The sequence below is a fragment of the Rhea americana genome, unplaced genomic scaffold (genome assembly GCF_003343005.1).
Source record: "Rhea americana isolate MKP2758 unplaced genomic scaffold, rheAme1 scaffold_111, whole genome shotgun sequence".
NCBI classification, from domain to species: Eukaryota; Metazoa; Chordata; class Aves; order Rheiformes; family Rheidae; genus Rhea; species Rhea americana.
This window is the reverse complement of record NW_028185162.1, coordinates 1,278,490-1,296,792: the sequence shown is the minus strand read 5'-3', so window position 1 is coordinate 1,296,792 and position 18,303 is coordinate 1,278,490. Positions and strand designations below refer to the sequence as shown.

The window sequence follows — 18,303 nt, the reverse complement described above, 5'->3', positions numbered from 1 at the left end:
CCCGCCTGTCGCCCGGGCGACGGCTGCCGCGCCGCGCGTGACGTCACCGCGCCGCGGCCCACGTGACTCCCTGCGCGGAGCGGAGCATTGTGGGGGACGTAGTTCCCCGCGCCCCACAGGCGGTTAATACTGCGTCATATACCGACGTACACCCACAAACACACGCTTTTTTCCCCYTTTTCTAAGCCAAACCGTGGGAATGGGCCTCAAGAGCCACAGGGTAGAGTTTTTACACACCCCCTAAGGCGAGCTCCTGGCCAGCACCACCTCCCCCCGGAGCCTGCCCGCCTGCCCCACAGCTCGCCCCCACCCGCAGCACGGACCCGGTCGGGRCGGCGCCCCCTCGCCGGCCTTTCCTGCGAGCCTGGTGCCCCTCAGCGGGGCTTAATACAGACGTCAACATCTTCCTCCTGCTTGTCTGAAAATTCTACACGAGCTTCTAATGAAAAGTATTAATTAGTATTACTAGGGTGCTGACACCCCTCTTCCTGGGGTAAACAGAAAGCTTTTGGTAATATTCACGGGACATAGTTTAGAGAAATTACTAAACCCTCAGTCCGTGGTTAGGGCCACAGGGACTGCAGTAAAACCTCAGCAAACTCAGGCTGCAGCTCTCATTACAGCTGTAACATCCAACTGAGCCAAGCTCCTGCCAGGAAGAAGTCCAGCCACACATACACTGGAGGTACGAAGGCCTGGGATATTTTAGCATCAYCTGGAATACAGAGCTGGCAGGGTGGTTTGACAGCTGAGAAAAGCACACAGCACGGATGTCCAAGGGAAGTCCTAGCCTCCATGCTCAAGCCAGAGACTAGCAAATCACAAAACCAGTAGACAGAATAAAGGTAGGTGTAGGAAGAAACCCTGGGTTAGAGCTTAAAAGTTCACGCCAGGCATTTTGATTAGGGTAAGGTTTTCCTTGCAGTCATCAGGACAAACTCTGCGTAAGGGCAAAATATAATTTCTTTCTTTCCTCAGATAAGGAGTGTTGGTCTCTGATCCCGGAGAAGAGGGGTAGAAGTCTGACCCAGGCTCCTAGTTGTAGAGCAAGACTCAAACCTCGTACCTTAACACAGATTCCCCAGAAGTAAACACCTTGCTCAGCACTTAAAGAGTTTAGATTGTTTGGAAAGATTTTGATGCCAATCTGATATGCTGCCTAAAAATTAAAACTTGCTTCAGTCATTAGGAATTTGTAAAAAAAGGCAAAATTACAGTCAAAAGCTGTTTAAAGAAACAGATCTCTGAGAATATAGAGCTTCCTCATACAACTGTTCCTAAGAATTAGAAAGGTTTAGTAATGGGACGTTTTATTCTTTTATGAGAAAAGCATAGAAATTACTAATTTGTTGATGATTATATCACACTTCCCTGATTTAGGGTTATAAACAGCAACTTCTTAGAGCTAGGTAAGTGAATTTCAGGAGAAGCACTAAGAAGTACAGGAAACTGAAACAGCACCACTGCAGACTATGCAGAGCAGGGATGTTTTACATGCAAATCCAAGTCTAGAACAGGCCCACAGACATCTCCTTACTTATCCGGGCAAAGCTGTAGCCATGTCCAAGACTTCACTTCAGTATCCGCAAAAAGCATCCATCTGGAAAAAGGAGTTTGTTAAAACAGGTGGCTGATGCTCATCCAGCCAAATCCAGCTGCACTTTGAACCAGCAAAAGGAAGAGGGTGCTAAGAGGCCAGAGAAAAAATCCTGAAGTAAAATGGACTATATTTAAAATGCATTCTTCATAAGTAAAGGCACAAGAAGCGCTGCCCAACAAAAGCAATGGTTTTCACAACAAGCAGTCCAACCTTCACATTAATCAATGTGAAGGTCAGACACAAAGACAAGGGCAGCATTTAAGACAACTACATGGCACAACAGGTATGTCGTTCTCATTGATTACTTTTTGGCACGTCTGACATCACACACATCTGTTGATACACTTTCCAAAGATGACTTGGAATTTAAATACACTTCTTTAAGGGACAGAATAGCCAAAGGCAGCTTTCGAGGACTATTAAAGAACAGGTTAGACAATCTGCAAGTAATAACATGGGTCTCCATTTTGCCCTGGGATAAAATTAAGTAACATTTCTAAGTCCTTCCCAGACTTGGATACTATGGTATTATTTGGTAAAGGGAAGGATACAAACTTAAGTATTCTACCAGTGCAGTAGTAAATGTGCAAGAAAAATAACTTTGGAAAAACAAGGAGGGACAAACTATATCACTTGCTAAGAAGTGTAGGTCTTCCTCAGAAAGGCACACATCCCACCCACAGCAGGGCTTTGAATTCACAGAAGGTTTCATCCTAGCTACAAGACTGTCCTTTAGCATCAGCCCCACTCACTAACATTCCACCAGGAAACTACTGAGAGGCTGTTAAATGCAGAACTAAAAACGTCTTTTAATCAATTTTGTCTCAAAAAGCAATCTTTAAGCAGTATTACTTACAACACTTTTAGAACTCCTAGAAAGTTTTAAAATGAGTTTTGGGAAAAAAAATAAAATAAAATCTTCCTCTCAAGTTTTCCATAACCCTTAAGAGACAAGACCCAGATATAATTGGTCACACTAAATTTAACACTTTATCTACACCGCTTGTGAGCAGTGCACCATCCTGTAAGATCCTGACACAGGAATCTCCTGGATTACAAACCAGTTAAAAACCTGTAGTGAGTTTAAGAACAAGAACAGCAAAATTTGAGACTAAACAACAAGACTGATTACAGAGGTATATAAGCCTAGCCTTCCTAAGTCTGAAAGGAAGATGCTGTTCAGCAGTATCTTATTGCTTCTATCTGTTGATACAGTCAGTAGAAAGCCAATTGGCACCACCCATGGAGTCCAAAGAGTGATTCTGCTTTACCAGCTGGACTGTACTCTGAACCGTTTACATGGGTCCTCTTAGAGAAATTTATATCAATTTAATTTTAAGCTAAATCCCACTCAGCATCACTGATTCTTTTTGGACAGATGTCCCTACCACTTGGTCCTCCTGCAGCAAGCTTCATATGTAGATCAAAAATTGAGCACACTGAAAAAAACAGTCCTTTTTCCTACTGGTTGCGGGAGAGAGATTTGTGGGAAAAGCTGGCACTAAACTGCCTCTTCAAGGACTTGTTTTTTCCCCCTAATCTCTGCTTTTTTTTTTCACCACCTGCCCCAAGATCATAAGATTATATAGAAAGTTAACCAAAAAGGACCCACAAGACATTTTATTCAACTCATGTCTGAAGTATTTGAGCAGTTCAGACTCCAAATAAACTCTTCCCTAGTATTCCAAATAATTTAATGACTGCTAGGACTGGATGTTTTGGGGCGGCAGGGTTGGATTTTGTAAGATTATCTATTTTAACAATCCAGTAAGACTCAAAACTTGTCATCAAAACATAGTCTCAGCCTGCAAGTCTATTCACACCAAGACACATTCCAAAACCACACAAAACCAGCAAAACAAAAAGCCTGCATTATGCTGAATGTTGTATTTCTTACAATTCAAATTGGACCAAAGACATTAGCAGCTCAGACTAAAAACTTCTGCCATTGAAAGAGGGACTTACACTTTCAACTAAGTGGTAAGCTTTTTTATCTAAGAATCAAAAAAGGAGTTAAAACCAAAAAGTTTTATTCTGTCCCCTGTAAAGTTTCCCATGTAGTTTTCCGTATCAAATGATTTTTTGGGGGAAAAAAAGCTTTAGAAATCACTTTAAACAAGTACTCATGGTCTTATTAACCAAAGTTGACAGGAAATGGTTTCCAGTTTTAGTTTTGGCTCCACTAGCTTGATATTTTTTATTACCAGCGCAATACAACCCTAACCAGGGAAGGCACTGGTAGCCTGGAAGCTTCTTGGGTTAGACTACCATTTCATAAAGTGCTTGTATTCAGAACCATAGAGCTTTCAAAAAGTGTCCTGTATGTGATGGGGAAATAGGAGAATCCCCAATATGGTACTTCAGTTAAGTCTCTCCCAGCTGTTGCTGGGTTTTGGCACGGCCACCTATTAGCCTCCAAGGCGCTGACCTTCTCCCCACGCAAATCCTCCTGGTCGTTCTTCTGGCAAGGGATTGTAATTAGGATCATCTTCTGGTGTATCAAATATTGCTTTCCTGGAAAACAGAAAAGGCTGGGGGTTTTTATTTGTTGTTTTTTTTTTAATAGACATTTAACAGTGATAACAAGACTGCTCAAATTCCTCATGCATACAGCATCTCCCTCAGAAACAGCCTGCGAATGCATCAGTGATTTATACCCAAGTCACATGTGCACTCCAGCTAGAGGTAACTGCAAGAAGGGCAAGAATTTTGTGGCTAACTCAACTGAAACAGATGAGATTTAACTGAAAGTCAGATTTGTCTTTCATGTCAGGCAGAATTTCATACAGCTAATGTGTTCTCCTAGGACAGAATAATGGACCAAAATGTGAACAGAACATTAAATAGCTCTTCACATCTTGTGAGGTGGACAAATATTATCAGTAAGTATCAATTACAAGTAGTATCAATTGCAGTCAATACTATCTCAATTTTGCAGACTGGATACAGGTATTGACAGGCAGACTTGAAATCTGCAGAAGAGTCTGTGATTGTGCCCAGATTAGAAACATGGATTATATTTTTTTTTAAATTAGAATTTAAATAATTCTAGATTGTAATTTTAAAAAATTATGCTTAATCTTGTAGGTTATGCTGTCACTCTCAAAACTAGTTTTAGAAGTTCTATCTCGTCATAGATTTCTTGATCTAGAAATAAAGTCTATTAAATTATTTGAAACAAAAAAATCATAGGCTGGATACAAACAACCGTTATATCCTACATGTCCAAGAAATAAGGTGTGTTTAACAAGACAGTTCTTAAAACAGCCAAAGGGATTAACTCCCTTCACAAGTATGACAGGACATTTCAGAAAAGTTTGCAGAAAGTGAAAAATGTAAAGTGCTAGGAATATTACAGGATTACACAAAAAAAGTGAAAGCATCTGGGAAAAGATTAACAAATCTTGTCCCAGACAAGAATCAAGAGCAGCCTTCAATCCTAAAGCCCCAAAGATAAAATCTTGGGGTAAAACAAAACTGATGACATGACCAGCTTTATCTACAGGCATCAAGACAAAAGAGAAATTTTCACTGGTTGATGTAGCACTCCAAATGGCAGCCTGAAGTCAACCTGACACCTTCTCCACAGAGATTTACTGAAGCAGCATGCATTGCTCTAGCAGCCTTATGATGTCTCCTGCACATACTTAGGTGCCTATATCATTTGAGAAAATGGGAAAGCTCAGCTATAAATGCAAAGAGACAAATGAGTGCTCAACTGCATAAGCGCAGTAAGGACACGTGGAGGYAGCCTGCACTGGAAATAGTCTTCAGGTGTTAAGGCTGGATTATGTTAGTGTATGACCACAARAAGTGACCAGCATAGCTGGTCTAGGACAGCTATTCCTGCACAGATCACCTGGTACAGTTATTTGCTGAAGGCCAAGTGTAGAGGGAAGAAAAATAAAACATTAATAGAAGTACCTGRACAATCAAACAGCCATGACAAATTAACTAAGCATATATCTGAATATGACATTTAACTACACCCAGGCATCTGGAAAATAGTTCAAGTCAAAAAGAAAATCAGTTCAGCGCTACACAATTCTAAGAGTTTCAGAGACTTCAGCTTTCCATGCCCCAAACTGCCCTGGCACTTAGGCAAGCTGGTCTCATCCAAGCTTTGTACAGCATTCCAGATGAKTACAGCTCACTGTGTAAGGGGGACCAAGAGGAACAGCATCACTCAATACTCTAAACACTGCAGTCCCTTGTCAGAGTTTTGAAATGAGGATTRTTCTGTTTCCACCACCCTCTCCCAAAGCTAAACTAAAATACCTCAGTCATTGTGTTCTTAATCAGCAGGACTCTTAAGCCTCATCTCAGTAAGATCTRTGCATCTTTTGCATCACCAACAGGCAAAATTCTGTTAAGCAAGGACTATCAAAGATTACAAAAACTCTTCAAACAAGTTAGTTCCTATTTGCATATCTGTAAGACACCCTCCTCCCTTGTTTGGCAACAAAAGAATTAAATAAAATAGCAAGCRCAAGTTTACTGCAATTCTGTCTCAGCCTAACTTCCTGAGGCTGATTTAAATGAATTATAAACAGTTTTCTATGCAAGCACATTTTAAAAATCTAATCCAAATCAGAAACCAACACTTACAAGACAGATGGTGTTCTCAGAATCCTCCCACCACCAGGCTGATTGGGAAAGACGTCTTCTAAGAAAAAATATATATGCCCAACTGCAATRCCTAGTACATAAAGAAATGTCAAACGGTAATTTTCACTACTTCTCCTTTACAACTTACAAGTGCTCCACTAGAGTTTTCAGAAAAAACACAAGTTGCTTCCCCTCACAGAAAATATGATGGAGGAATAAAAATATGAAAAACAATGAAGCAAGGTGGTATCGGATGAAATGTATAACATATGCTGCAAGACATTAACACAAGAGAAAACAACCTGTCATTACCAAACATGACAYTACAACTTTACATATGCTACACTTTTTATTACTTCTTATAAACTATTTTATATGAGTAGCCTGATACTCATAATCAGATTATGTCTCTGGGCTGTTTTCAAGCAAAAAAGAACCAAAGYACCAGAAACTCTTTTCATCCTTGTTACAGCACTAAACACACTAATGTTTAGAAACCAGGAAAGCCTCATAAATATACTATCATTATATCCAGTAAACTAATACTAAGACACAAGTAGGAGGCATTTGGCAGCTGGGTTTTTCCACATTTACATGGGGAAGGGGGAAAGGAAAACACTAACACAAACAGATTCTTATGATTCTTGCAATTTCTTACCCAGGAGATCCACAATGATGGAGTTCCCCAAAAGCAGTGAAAAGCCCATCAGTACCCAAGGTAGAAATGGAGCTTGAAAGATGAGAAGACCAAAAAAGTTCATACGGACATAGGGATTCCTGCGGCTCCATACATACACAAGCATTATTGTGAATGCCTGACCCAAGAAAACCAAGTTCACAAACAAACCAAAAATCTGTGATGGCTAGTTAAAGAAAACAGTTCACAGTTACAAATCATTTAAAATAATTGTTTTGAGATCAAGTATCACAAGAATTTACAACTTGACTTGTTCTGTTTTCCATACAGTTCCTYCCCTCCACTTTTCTAGGTTCAAGTAAATCAAATTTATTGTAAGTCAAATTCAACACTTACAGCAGGATTTAGGATACCTGCAGCATGAATACTCTTTACAGTATAATTTAGCATGAAATCACCCAAGTAATAGCATCTTATCAGAGAACCTCATTTCCATAATCCTAAACCTAGCATTAGAAAGACTAAAAGATCAGCCAATATCTGACAGAAGTGACAGTCACAAAACATTCAAAACTACCTTAACATCAATATCCCTCATACCTTAAGCAAAGTATCTGATTATCTAAGAATGAAGAGAAGTGCAACAGCATAGTTAGAGTTCTCATTCATGCATCTTTAGCTTTACTAACACAGTTAAAAAAGAAAAAAAAAAGGATACAGTCATTAAAAGTCCACCAAAAAGGAACATAAATACAAAATCTGCCGTCCGACCTCGAAAAGAGCCTTCTTCAAGCATTCGGCAGTAACGATATCTGAAGTCACAAGTCAAGAAAGTTTGACAGCAAATGAATTTAAGAGAAAAAAATCTAGCAGAAATGGTTTCAATTATACATGAACTTGCATGTAAATTTTACACGAWTTTACTTCATCAGCTGGGTGCCTCAGCAGAGAAACCAGACCCCGAACAACAGAATTATTCTTGGAACTTTCTCCCACATGCCAGTGCCAATCTGCTTGAAAATCATGGACGSATTAGGCTTGCAGACTCAAGTTCTAACACAACAGAAATAAATGGCAAAATTCTTCACAGCTTGAAGGAGTTTCCATTAGTGAGATCAGCATCACTAAGCTCCCAGTAACTTCACAGCGCAGCAGAACCGAACCTTTTCATAGCAACATGCCTAGACACTGGAGCCTTGCTTTCCAAGTAGAGGAAACAAACTTGATGAAGGATACAAAAAGATCATATTAAATAAAAAATTAAAGCCAACTGGTCCAAAAAATAAGTAGTTTGTGATTAACCTCCATACCTGGAAATAAGACAAAGAATTTAAACATGAAAACTGGCTTTTTTAAAACTGTCTAAATAGAAAAGTTTGCAAGTAACTGAAATTAGTCTCCTTTACAGTCACAGAATCTAAGACCAGAACTAAGATACACTGATCTCCATTTCAGCTGTATTAGCAAATTTTAAGTCTAATGCAAAAGTAATAGTCGTTCATAACTGTCAGTTTGAAAATACAAGCACTTACAAGCTCAACAGCTTTGTTAAGAAATCCCACRGTTTAGAAAACACTTACTTGAAAGTGTTTAAATATTAATTCAGGGTTGAAATATAGTTGAAAGGGCGTGATTAGTTCTAATTGCTGAAAAAGAAAAAAACATTTGATGAAATTAATATACTAAGAAGCTAAGCGGTACATACGCGAGCACATCGCCCGCTTCGGCCGTGCGAGGCGGGGCCAGGAGGACCCTCCGCGAGCACACGCCGCCTTTCAGCGCGGCTCTCCCCGCTTAGCGCTCCGGCCCCGCAGGCGCCGTTTAACACCCCTTGGTGCTTTGCTCCTTCCCCGGCTCGGAGGCGGGCAGCGGGGCCGTGTCACTGCTTCTCCCGGCGGGGAGCGGGCGCCACTCTGGGGCCCCCGGCGGGGCAGAGCCCCGGCCCCGACGGGCCCCGACGAGCACGGCCTCGCCCAGCCCGGCCCGGCCCCGCCCCGCGGGCCGCTTCCCTCTCCTCCTCCGCGCCCCAGCGGCTTCCCGAGGCTCCCCCCGCGGCAGCGCGGCGGCCGCACGCACCACGGCGGCGGTGGTGAGGACGCAGGCTGTGGTGTAGGCCCGCGTCACGGGCGGCACCTGCAGGTACTCCTGCCGGAAGGTCTGGTACGCCATCTTCGCGCCCCCACCGCGCTCCTACTGCTTCCGCTTCCGCTTCCGCCTGCCACGCGCCTGCCACGCGCCTGCGCGCGCCCTTCCTCTCCCTCCGCGCCAGCTCCCCGCCGAGCCAATGGGCGCCGGCCGCGCCCGGGCCATCGCGCTGCGCTCTCATTGGCCGAGCGTGCGGGTGCCACGACTTCCCCCCCCCTTTCCCCGCCTCTCAAGCAAGATCACTCGGTGATTGGCCGGCGCGCCGTTCCTCGCGGCTCCGTTCTGCTCGCTGATTGGCTGGCGGCGGGGCCGGCCCGTCGGAGGGGGGTTCGAACGAGGCGGGAAGCGGTGGCAGCGCGGAGGCGGCCTGAGGGTGAGTGGGGGAGGGGAGGCCGATCCGGGCCGGTCCGGGCCGGTCCGTCCCCCGCGGCGCGGCTCCGGGGGCCGCGAGGAGCCGCGGGCTCGGCCTGCGGTGCCAGTGCGAGCGAGGCCGCCGCTGAGGGCGGGCCCCGGGCCCCGGGAGGCGGCGGCTGGCCTGGGCCTCCCTTGGAAACCGGTGTCGTCCCGGCGACGGGCAGGCGTCGGGCCGGCTTTCCCGCCGCCGCCGCCTCACTGCCCTCTCCGTGCAGGCGTTCGAGGCTCCTTCGCCAACATGTCGGTCAACCCCATGGCCTACGAGGCCCAGTTTTTCGGCTTCACCCCCCAGACGTGCATGCTTCGCATCTACATCGCGTTTCAGGACTACCTCTTCGAGATGATGCTGGTGGTTGAGAGCGTCATCCTGAAGAAACTGGATGGGTTTCCCAGCGCTAAAATCAGCCCGTTCCAAATCCGGAAGAGCACGGAGAAATTTCTTCTCTTCATGAAGGAGCACTTCGATCAACTCTTCAGTAAAATGGAAGAAGTGCTTCTGCAGCTGGTGTTGAACATCCCGAAGAACGTGCTCCTTCCTGAGGACAAGGTCCACGAGCAGTACCCGTACACTAAAGAACAGTTCCAGGCACTTCAGAGTGAGATCGACCAGCTACAGCAGCAGTACAGGGCCGAGGCATCTGCAGGGCAGGCACTTCTAGCAGAAATCGAAGAACAGAAGACTGTTCAGGCTGAACTTGAAAAGATTTTGCGGTGGTTTGATGGGCTTGAGAACATCTGTAGAGCACATGGGACCAGCAACTTCAAAGAAAGCTTTGCATTCCTGACACAAAACTCTAAAAAACTCCAAGACGTACTGAAAGATGTGGAAAAGAAAAGCAAAAAACTGCAGAAGAGTGATCAGTTAGCGTAATGCAAATTCTGAAAAGACAACAAAAAAGCCATTAAGACAGCTCACTTAAAATGATAGAGGCCTGCCTTTCCAGAATCATCTGCTCTAACCCCTGTTCCTTTAATACTGCAAGGACTGGACTGAAAGCTGGGCAAGCTGTTGTGCTGAATTGTGCTGTAGTGTGGTAGTTTGCATCAACTTAAGTAGGAAACAGGAAGCAGAAAAAGCCRTATGAAAGAAGAAATATAATCTGTACAGGAGATTCCAAGCCTCCTGAGGCCACTAAAAAGATTTATATTTACTGTGTARAACAGTAAATATAAACAGTAACAGTATTTGCCCAGGGAAGACATTCTTTCACTTGTCAAAAATGCCACAGAGACTTGACACATACTACAAAAGGTGAGAATTTCACTCTGACCTCATTTGGCAGTTGCTACTTGCAACAACATGATGCTCCCTCTCAGCGCTCCCACCGCACAGAAGCTGGTACTTTTTCTGCATCGCAGCACCTCTGCTCCGTGACCTACACGACGCGCAAATGCCAAGCTACATCCAGAAAGCAGCCTTAATAAGTTGTTTTTGCTGTTCCACCTTCTCATAAAGCAGTTKTCCTCACCTTTACTTTGTTCCTTGCGTCCTGATGCCTGTGTTCAAGTGCTGGTTAGACATAGCCCTGCTAATGAGTTGCCAGCGCAAAGTGACATCTCTCCTGCAGTGGAAAATAAATGAGCATTAGACATTGGCTAGATAAAGAGGATTTTTGCAGGTTCTCTGACTAAATTGCACTGACTGATTGTTCCAATCAAAGGACACACATGTAAACACATAAAATGAATGAAAAGGAAAGTTTTGCTTYTGTGTTTCTACAATATAAAATTATAGATCAGCAAAGAGTGTTTGGAAATGGGAGAAAATACCTGTCATAAAGTTTTAGGACTCAGGTAGAGTAAGTTGAAAGTAACAAGTTAAAATTTTCGGTAGTTTTATTGTAGAGGAATTAATTTTCCTTTACAGCTCAAACATCTACTTCTACATGTTTTTAAGCTACAATTTTTGCCCATCATTTCAAAGGCAAATAAGTATTTTCAGAAATAAACGTTTTCCCAACATGTTCTAAGCTACAGGTTCTCCTGTGGTTTGAGAGCAAAAACTAATTGTCTTCAGCAAKCTGCTGTTTTAGCTTAAAAAAACAGCAAAGAAGCAATCATTTAGCCTTATCACCCAAAAAATCAGGTCAGGATACCAACCTATTAACTCCTAAAACCAAWAAGCATGTCAAAATATTAAAACTCTGCTATCAGGAATGAAAAATTTGGACAGCAGAGGGCATCAGGAGATCGTCCCAAGGTTTCAGCTTGCRGAAAAGGCTTTCTTTTTGCTCCATACCTTTTGTATGCACCAAGAGTTGTGGAATGTTTTCTAAGATAAATCAGCTGTTTTACCCTTAATGAGTAGGAGACAATATTCTTTTTATTCGCGCCTGCTCCGCTGGGATTCCTGCCGATCGCGTCCTGCTGCTGACGGAGCGGCTGCCCCCGCAATCCGGGAACGTGGACCTCCAGGGCAGCGCGTTTTACCTGCTGACTCGCCACCTCCTCCTGGCACCTCTCCRCAAGCAGAAGACCCCGGGAAAGCCTGGCGCGGGCAGGGGCTTCCCCAACCCGCTTCCCACCCACCCACTCCCTCCGGAGCACTGCGTCGAGGCCAATTAAACAGCGGTTAATTCAGGAGCACGAGCCAGGCGCTGCTTTTCAGCTGCTAACGCCTGCGGGCAGGTAAGAGCTGGGTATAGACGAGCGCTGGGTAGGGCCCTTGTGACGCCCAGCGCGTCCCCGTGGGGCAGCCGGCACGCACGAGAGCAGCCCCCGCTTCAACCCCGCATCCTTGAAAACCCTCTACTGCCAAAAATGAACATTTTTGAGACAGATGGGCGCTGCATGGAGCTACCAGCTTGGGGAGGTTTGGGATGTGGGGTGCACAGCTTCCTCCTCCGGGTGTTCGCACATCACACGTGGTAAAATCAGCTGGCTGGGAAACCGCCGCCGCGGGGTTTACGGAAAGCTGCGGTTTGGCCTCCCCTCCCAGCCTCCTGCGCTGCCATCGCTCCTCAGGTCACTGGACCAAACCGGGCACAGAAAACGCGCGTTCAGACGACGTTGGTGCCGAAACGTTGGGTTTGCTCAAGCAAAGGAGCGCAGTCAGGGCTCCATCGCTGGGGGCTCCTGGTCGGGATCGCTGCTCGGCTTCGGTACCTCCCTGGAAATTGCTTTATGAAAGGAAATGATAAATGGCTTTTTCCTTCTCTGTGCTGCTCAGGTGCGTTAAGGAGAAGAAAAAAAATTCTCAAAAAAGAAACATTTTCACACCTAAGAACTATTTTCCCTTGTAATTAAACAATAGGAAAACCAGCTTGGCATTAAATAGCATTTCTTCGGTGCAAGCCCGGGAGGCAGCTGCCTTTTCCTGGGAAAGTCCATCCAAGGCTCAAGGCAGATACACAGTTTTCTCACCAAGTGACTCTCCACCTCCCCCCCCCCGGAAATCCAGAGCAGCTGGGCTGCATGCAACGCCCGTGACACAAATATTTCCATTAAAGCTCAGCACAGCAGTTTGTGATCTGAAAAATGCCATGCTGGGTAGGCAAAGCATCACCTCTTCATCAAGTCCCACGTAGCAGCAATGCTTCCCAGGGCCAGATTTACAATAGCAAAAATTGTTCCCAAATTTGGCTGTGACTAAGGATCCAGGCTTTTGCTTTAAAATCACCGCACGTTTGCAGCCAGACCCTTCCGGGCACTGCAGCGGCCCTCGGCCTGGGCAGCCTTGGCTCCCTACTGAGCAGAAGTCAGTTCTTAATGAATATTATAATATGCGGTAAATAATCTATCGCTCAAGAAATCTGTTTTGAAAGGCAGGCCCTTTTGGAGGAAACCGGGGCAGTGTTGGTCAGGCTGCTGGGCTCGTGGGCTTGCAGCCAACCTTGAGGGAAACGTTAACCGGGACCCTCGCGCCGTGCTGGGCTGGGATGTTCCTCACCCGGGGTGGGAACGAGCAGCGTCGTTAACCCAGCTCCACGGCTTACGTATTAATTAGGCGTCTCAGCTTTCGGGCTGATTCGCTGGGCTCCCTGTCCCCAAAGCCGCGTTGGAGCTTTCCAAAGCCTCGCAGGGGACTACAGCCTCCCCCACCACGGCTCCCAGCAGGACACCCCTGCGACCAGAGCAGCAGACCTTCCGGGAAAACCCACCGAAGGACACCGTGCCTTCAGCTTGCTGCTGCTTCTTCCACGCGGCGACGTTGTCCGGCCGCTGCCGAGGACCCTGTGATTGCCCGGAGCCTGCAGACGCTTTCTGCAGGTCCAGAGCGGGTGGCAGCACAGACCACCGCCGGGGCCAGACCYTGCAGAAGAGACGGTCCCTGGCCCAAAAGGTTTTGGTCTCTCCGTTTCTGTCCCCTGACTGCAAAGCCAGAGGTGAGCGAGCTCGTGGAAGTGGGAAGCCAAGTCTCGTTTGCTTGGCTGATGGGAACTGATACCGTTCCCATCATGGGAGCAATGATGAACAGAGRAAAAGGTTTTAGGCAAAATAATCTGTTTACAGGAAAATTGGGTTATTTTCTCTGTCGACACCTCTTGTTCATCTCTAGTCTCCATCTCCTGTACGTCTGTGAACCGCCAGGCACAGTGGGAAGCGCACACGAAGCCTCCAGGCGAGCAGGGGGGCTCTGCTCCCAGGCCTCAAAGGGACTTCACACGGTGGCCGGGGACAACGCGTGGCACCATCCCCTCCCCACACGAGACGTCTCTGTACAGCGACGCAGTTTAAGAACAGCGACGTTTCCCCTCCTGGGAATCCGCTACAGCGGCTGGTCCAGAGCCAGCTGCTTCGACAGCTGGAGACCGKCTGCTCCGTTCCAGCTTGGAGAAAAGCCCCGCGGCCTTCCCGAGGGCAGAGACGCGCCCGCTCCAAACCCGGCCGTGTCCCGTCCTCCTGTGGGGGGATAAAACCCCCAGAAACGCTGAAGGGACCCTGAAYGTCTGCTGAGGCCTCGGGGAAAGGCCAAGGAACCTGCATCCCGGCACGCGCACGCTCGCAGGTACAACTCCACTTAGGCCAAACCTCATTTCCACGGACTTTATTGTCGTTTTCRGTTCTAGAGTACAAAAGCATGCAAAAAATAGCCTCTCTATTAATGGTACATATTTACAGGGTAACGGCCACATGCCATTACAATGCTGAGTGCAAATACATCATGCTCGAATCCCGGCAGAGAACATACAGGTTGATAGATTTAACATCAAGTAGAACAGGAGACTTAAATACTAACAGAACAGGCATATAAATCAGATACACAGCAGCAAAATTACGGCACGGAGCATCAGAATTATATCCTGAAAAGCTGCAGTTTGTTCTTCTTGAATTTACACTTTTTTAAGTGGTTATYGTGCGAGGGACTGCGCCTCTGCTTGCAGCAGCTCGAAGCGTAAATGACTTTTGTTCGGGGACGGGAAGGTTAACGCTTGTGGGAAAGGCAATGACCAGCTCCCCAGCTCCTTTCTTTCGCTCGCCCTGCAGCRAGCTGCATTTAGAGCACCAGGGAACTATCAAGGTCACAGGAGAATTCAGGTTAATTCCTGTCGGAAGGGCCCCCCTGAGCTAGCACACCTTCACGTCGCGACCGGCCACGCTCCTTCCCCGCTTCCATGGCCAGCGCAGGCGGGGGACTTGGGCGCGCTGCGGAGGCGACCGCCTTCGCCGCGGTCGGGCCGAGACGCTCGCCTTAGCTTCAACGTCACGGCAAAACTTGCAAGCACCAACTGATGCCACCGCTGCTGCGAAAGGCAAGGGACAGGCCTGACTCCTATCCACCCTCTAACTCGCGGTCAGGAAGACTTTTCAAAGATATTTTTGGCACTCAGTCTTTCAAAGACTTGTACGTTACCTTACTCTGCAGTTTGCTTCTTGCATCTCAAGGCACTAAATAAAATAAAATAAAATAAAACCCCTCACAGGCCGGGTGCACTCGCTGCTGCCGGGATCTAGTTTCTCTCGCGACTACCAGTTGCAGGAGCTGCCTACACGGATCGAACCGTGCGGCGAAAACTCCCGGCTTTCCCTCGCGCGCGCGCAGCAGCACAGACACCGAGACGCGCTCTCCCGCGGGCTGGCTCGCGCTCGGGCTCGGCAGCCGCGTGCCCGCTCGGAGGCCAAGCCGCGCAAGCTATTTCGCACGGACACGTTGCTGGAAAACCACCGCGCTGCAGCAGAAAACGGCACGCGCGCGCACGTCCCGCCAAGGCAGCGCTATAAAAGCCATGAATCGACGCCCCCACACCCACTCGCGTGCTTTCGCAGAGTTGGTGTCTCCCTCCGGGGCCCGTCGCCGTCTCTAGCAGGACGGCGGCGCGGCGCCAAGCTGCCCTGACGTGCCTGGGAACAGGCAGGGTTTGCGGAGTCCCGCGGCAGCGCGCGGAGCCGGCAGGCCGCCCCTTTCCGCCTGCGGATGCTTTAGGCTCGCTTTGCGGGACGCAGTCAGGACGATTTCCTGAGGTATAAAAGGAAAAAGGGATCCGTGCAAAACAGATTTCTTTCAGCATGGCGCGCATTTTTTTTTTCCCTAGGTAATTTTGGAATAATGGTACAAATAGCTGTTCTGCCTCACCCCAGCCCCATCCAAAATCAAAGAAGTGCTCTGGCTGTCATTAAAAGCACACGACATAAAGCTAATTCTCCCTTGCAAATTAGCATTTGCTTGGTTTCATTAATTGAAGTCAAGATTTGCAAAGGCTCCCCAAAAGGGGGAGGAGGGAACCAAAATGCTATTGAAAACAGAAAGTCCTCAGAGCAGGTTCAGCCATAACCTCAGCTGCTGGGCGCTCRCCCCGGCCCCGCGGCATCGCTCGGCTCCTCTTCCCGGGCGAGACGCGGGGCAGAGCGCGGGCTGCCAACCTCGTCCTGCCTCCGGTGCCGCTGCCGAGACGCCCCGCCGAAGGACAGGGAGGCRGCGGGAAGCGGAGCCGGAGGCACCGGCAGCAGCGCCCGGCTGCAAAGACGTTGCGGACCGAACCAGACTACAGCAGGGAACTCGGGAAAGCGAGGATACCCGCTGCCACCAGCGCTCCTCCTGCACACGCGCCCCGGCACCAAACCCGGGGGCGCCGAGAGCGCCGAGCCGAGGTTACCCTCAAAGATGACAGTAAGATGGTCATGCAGGAACCAAGTTTAATCATGTCCTTTATTTAAGTGCTATGAAATACGGGTTCGACCCCATTCCCTTTGGCTTCTCAGGSACATGCTCAGGACCCATAAAGCTTAAGGGAGAATACCAGCCTGTATTTTGACTGCCTGATATCACTGATTTTCACCAAGCGTAAGAGTCGAATTCCCAATTACACACAGAGCCATCGGTCACTGCAACGTGTGTATTTGCCCTTTAAGTGCAATCTCTCACCTGATGTCAAGATGCAGAGATGAAGCTTCTAATCCCAAGTTTAGAAGCAGTCTACACATACAATAGCAGCATCAGCAAGTGCAAAAAAACCAAATTAATGTCTTAAAATAAAATTAAAATTCAAGGTATTAAAAAAACAAAAGATCAAGTTTTGATTCAACCTCATTAGTGTTCTGCAGTTTTGTAGTCTAAAAACGCTCCACCAGCTYGCCCCATATGAGGGAGCTCTCCCAGTTTGAGCCACTTCATCAGTAAATCGGAATTTAAAAGCATCAGGTACCTCCTTTTCAAGGGGCTAAGAGACGAGTGAGGGAAAGGAAATCATTTTCCAAATGGAACAAATCTCCGAGCCGGCCACTTCTTTTCAGCACCGAGCACAAAGCATCCACGCGCACGGGACCGTGTCCAGCTGACGGGGTCAGATCCTGGCTTTTTGGGGTACGCCACCTTTCATCAGCCAACGTCCTCCGCGCCCCAAGCCCTCGCGGGCAGCAGCACAGCGGTCCGGCCGCGGCAGCATCCGAAGGCTCGGTGCACGTTGCCGGGAACATCCCGTCTCTCTCCCGTTTCACGGCACTGCCCTGGGCAAGGCCACCACCCCGGCAAGGCTCACGCTGAGCAAAACCGATGACAGGAAGGGAAGGGGCGGGGGGGGAAATAAAAGGCAGAGGGAAACACACGGAGAGCGATGAAGTTAAGTCCGAATGGGGGATCTCACCCTTGCTCAGCTGATGCCAATGGAAAATCCACCCTCGACYGACGGGGCAGCGGCGCGTCCTGGCAGCCGGCAGCGCTCTGCCCAGGCGCTAACCGCAGCCRGCACCCGCCGGCCGATACAGCAGCTGGCTCGGACGTAATTTTTTGCCTTGAATGCAAAAAGCAGGCGGGGGGGGGAGGGGAAGTCTCCAGGGCAAACGACGCAGGAGGCGGCATTCGACGTGCGCTCGCTGCTGCGGGCCGGGCCGGGCTGGGCGGGCAGGTGCAAAGCCCCTGGGCGAGAGCGGCGCCGCGGGCCGCTTCCCTGGCGCCGGCGCTTTTCCTTCTCGCTGCTGCCCTCCGGGTCCCCCCGCCGCGGCTGCGTCCGCTCTGCCCGGGCTCCGCCGGCTCCGGGCTCGGGGCGACGAGGGCAGACGCGAGGCGGTGGCGGGCGGCCGGGACAGCCCCGCAGCCTCACGGAGCGGCTTCGTCCTCGCACACGTCCGGCAGCTCCGGGTCCTTTGCGCCGTCTCTGCTCCCTTCTTTTCTGCAGCAACGAACGGATGGAAATAAAAGAGATTACGGGTTTGAAGACACAGGTGCGCGGCTCGACGCCGCTGCTGCTTCCCCGAAGGCCGCTCGCAAAGCGCAATCCTCCGGTGCCCGTGCTGGACCATCGCTGGCGCGCAGCACGAGCGGCGGGAGCAAAACGCCGCTTCATTTTCCCCCCCCATCTTCTCCCCGTTTTAAAAAACAGTCTCAATTATGCCAGTTTTGAACGTGAAGCTGATCCGGCCACATTTGGGCGAAACTGCCTGCGGTTTGAGCCGGGCCTGAGCTGACGACGTCCACGTCGTTAACTCACGGCAGGAGCCGCACGCTGTGCCAGAAGCCCCAGGG

General features: G+C 48.4%; 3 protein-coding genes across 5 annotated transcripts in view; 1 reads left to right on the top strand and 2 right to left on the bottom strand.

The window, feature by feature from the left end:
- Positions 1 to 2,389: 2,389 nt before the first annotated feature.
- Positions 2,390 to 9,064, bottom strand: DERL2 (derlin 2). 2 transcript variants are annotated; one of them, XM_085315130.1, is made up of 7 exons: positions 8,922 to 9,063; positions 8,426 to 8,491; positions 8,082 to 8,155; positions 7,564 to 7,657; positions 6,867 to 7,062; positions 6,209 to 6,299; positions 2,390 to 4,114 (listed from the first exon to the last, which is right to left on the bottom strand). In XM_085315130.1, the coding sequence occupies exons 1-7, from the start codon at positions 9,012 to 9,014 to the stop codon at positions 4,009 to 4,011; spliced, it is 720 nt and encodes a 239-aa protein (XP_085171256.1). In that variant the 5' UTR covers positions 9,015 to 9,063; the 3' UTR covers positions 2,390 to 4,008. The 2 variants fall into 2 exon arrangements, with proteins under 2 accessions (XP_085171256.1, XP_085171263.1); XM_085315137.1 differs by lacking the exons at positions 2,390 to 4,114; positions 6,209 to 6,299 and adding an exon at positions 6,310 to 6,480 and having other exon boundaries at positions 8,922 to 9,064.
- A 240-nt stretch (positions 9,065 to 9,304) lies between these two features.
- The window catches only part of MIS12 (MIS12 kinetochore complex component), an 11,864-nt gene continuing 2,865 nt past the window's right edge, over positions 9,305 to 18,303 (top strand). The window contains exons 1-2 of one of the 2 annotated variants that reach the window (XM_085315115.1): positions 9,305 to 9,363; positions 9,620 to 12,665. In XM_085315115.1, coding sequence (XP_085171241.1) covers positions 9,643 to 10,275 — 633 coding nt within the window. In that variant the 5' untranslated portion in view covers positions 9,305 to 9,363; positions 9,620 to 9,642 and the 3' untranslated portion in view covers positions 10,276 to 12,665. Of the gene's footprint in view, positions 12,666 to 18,303 lie in introns of those variants that run through there. The other variant, XR_014897068.1, reaches the window with a different exon arrangement.
- Positions 16,276 to 18,303, bottom strand: part of CAMKK1 (calcium/calmodulin dependent protein kinase kinase 1) — a 43,226-nt gene continuing 41,198 nt past the window's right edge. Inside the window, exon 15 of the mRNA XM_085315104.1 lies at positions 16,276 to 17,950. Coding sequence (XP_085171230.1) covers positions 17,878 to 17,950 — 73 coding nt within the window. The 3' untranslated portion in view covers positions 16,276 to 17,877. The remainder of the gene's footprint in view (positions 17,951 to 18,303) is intronic.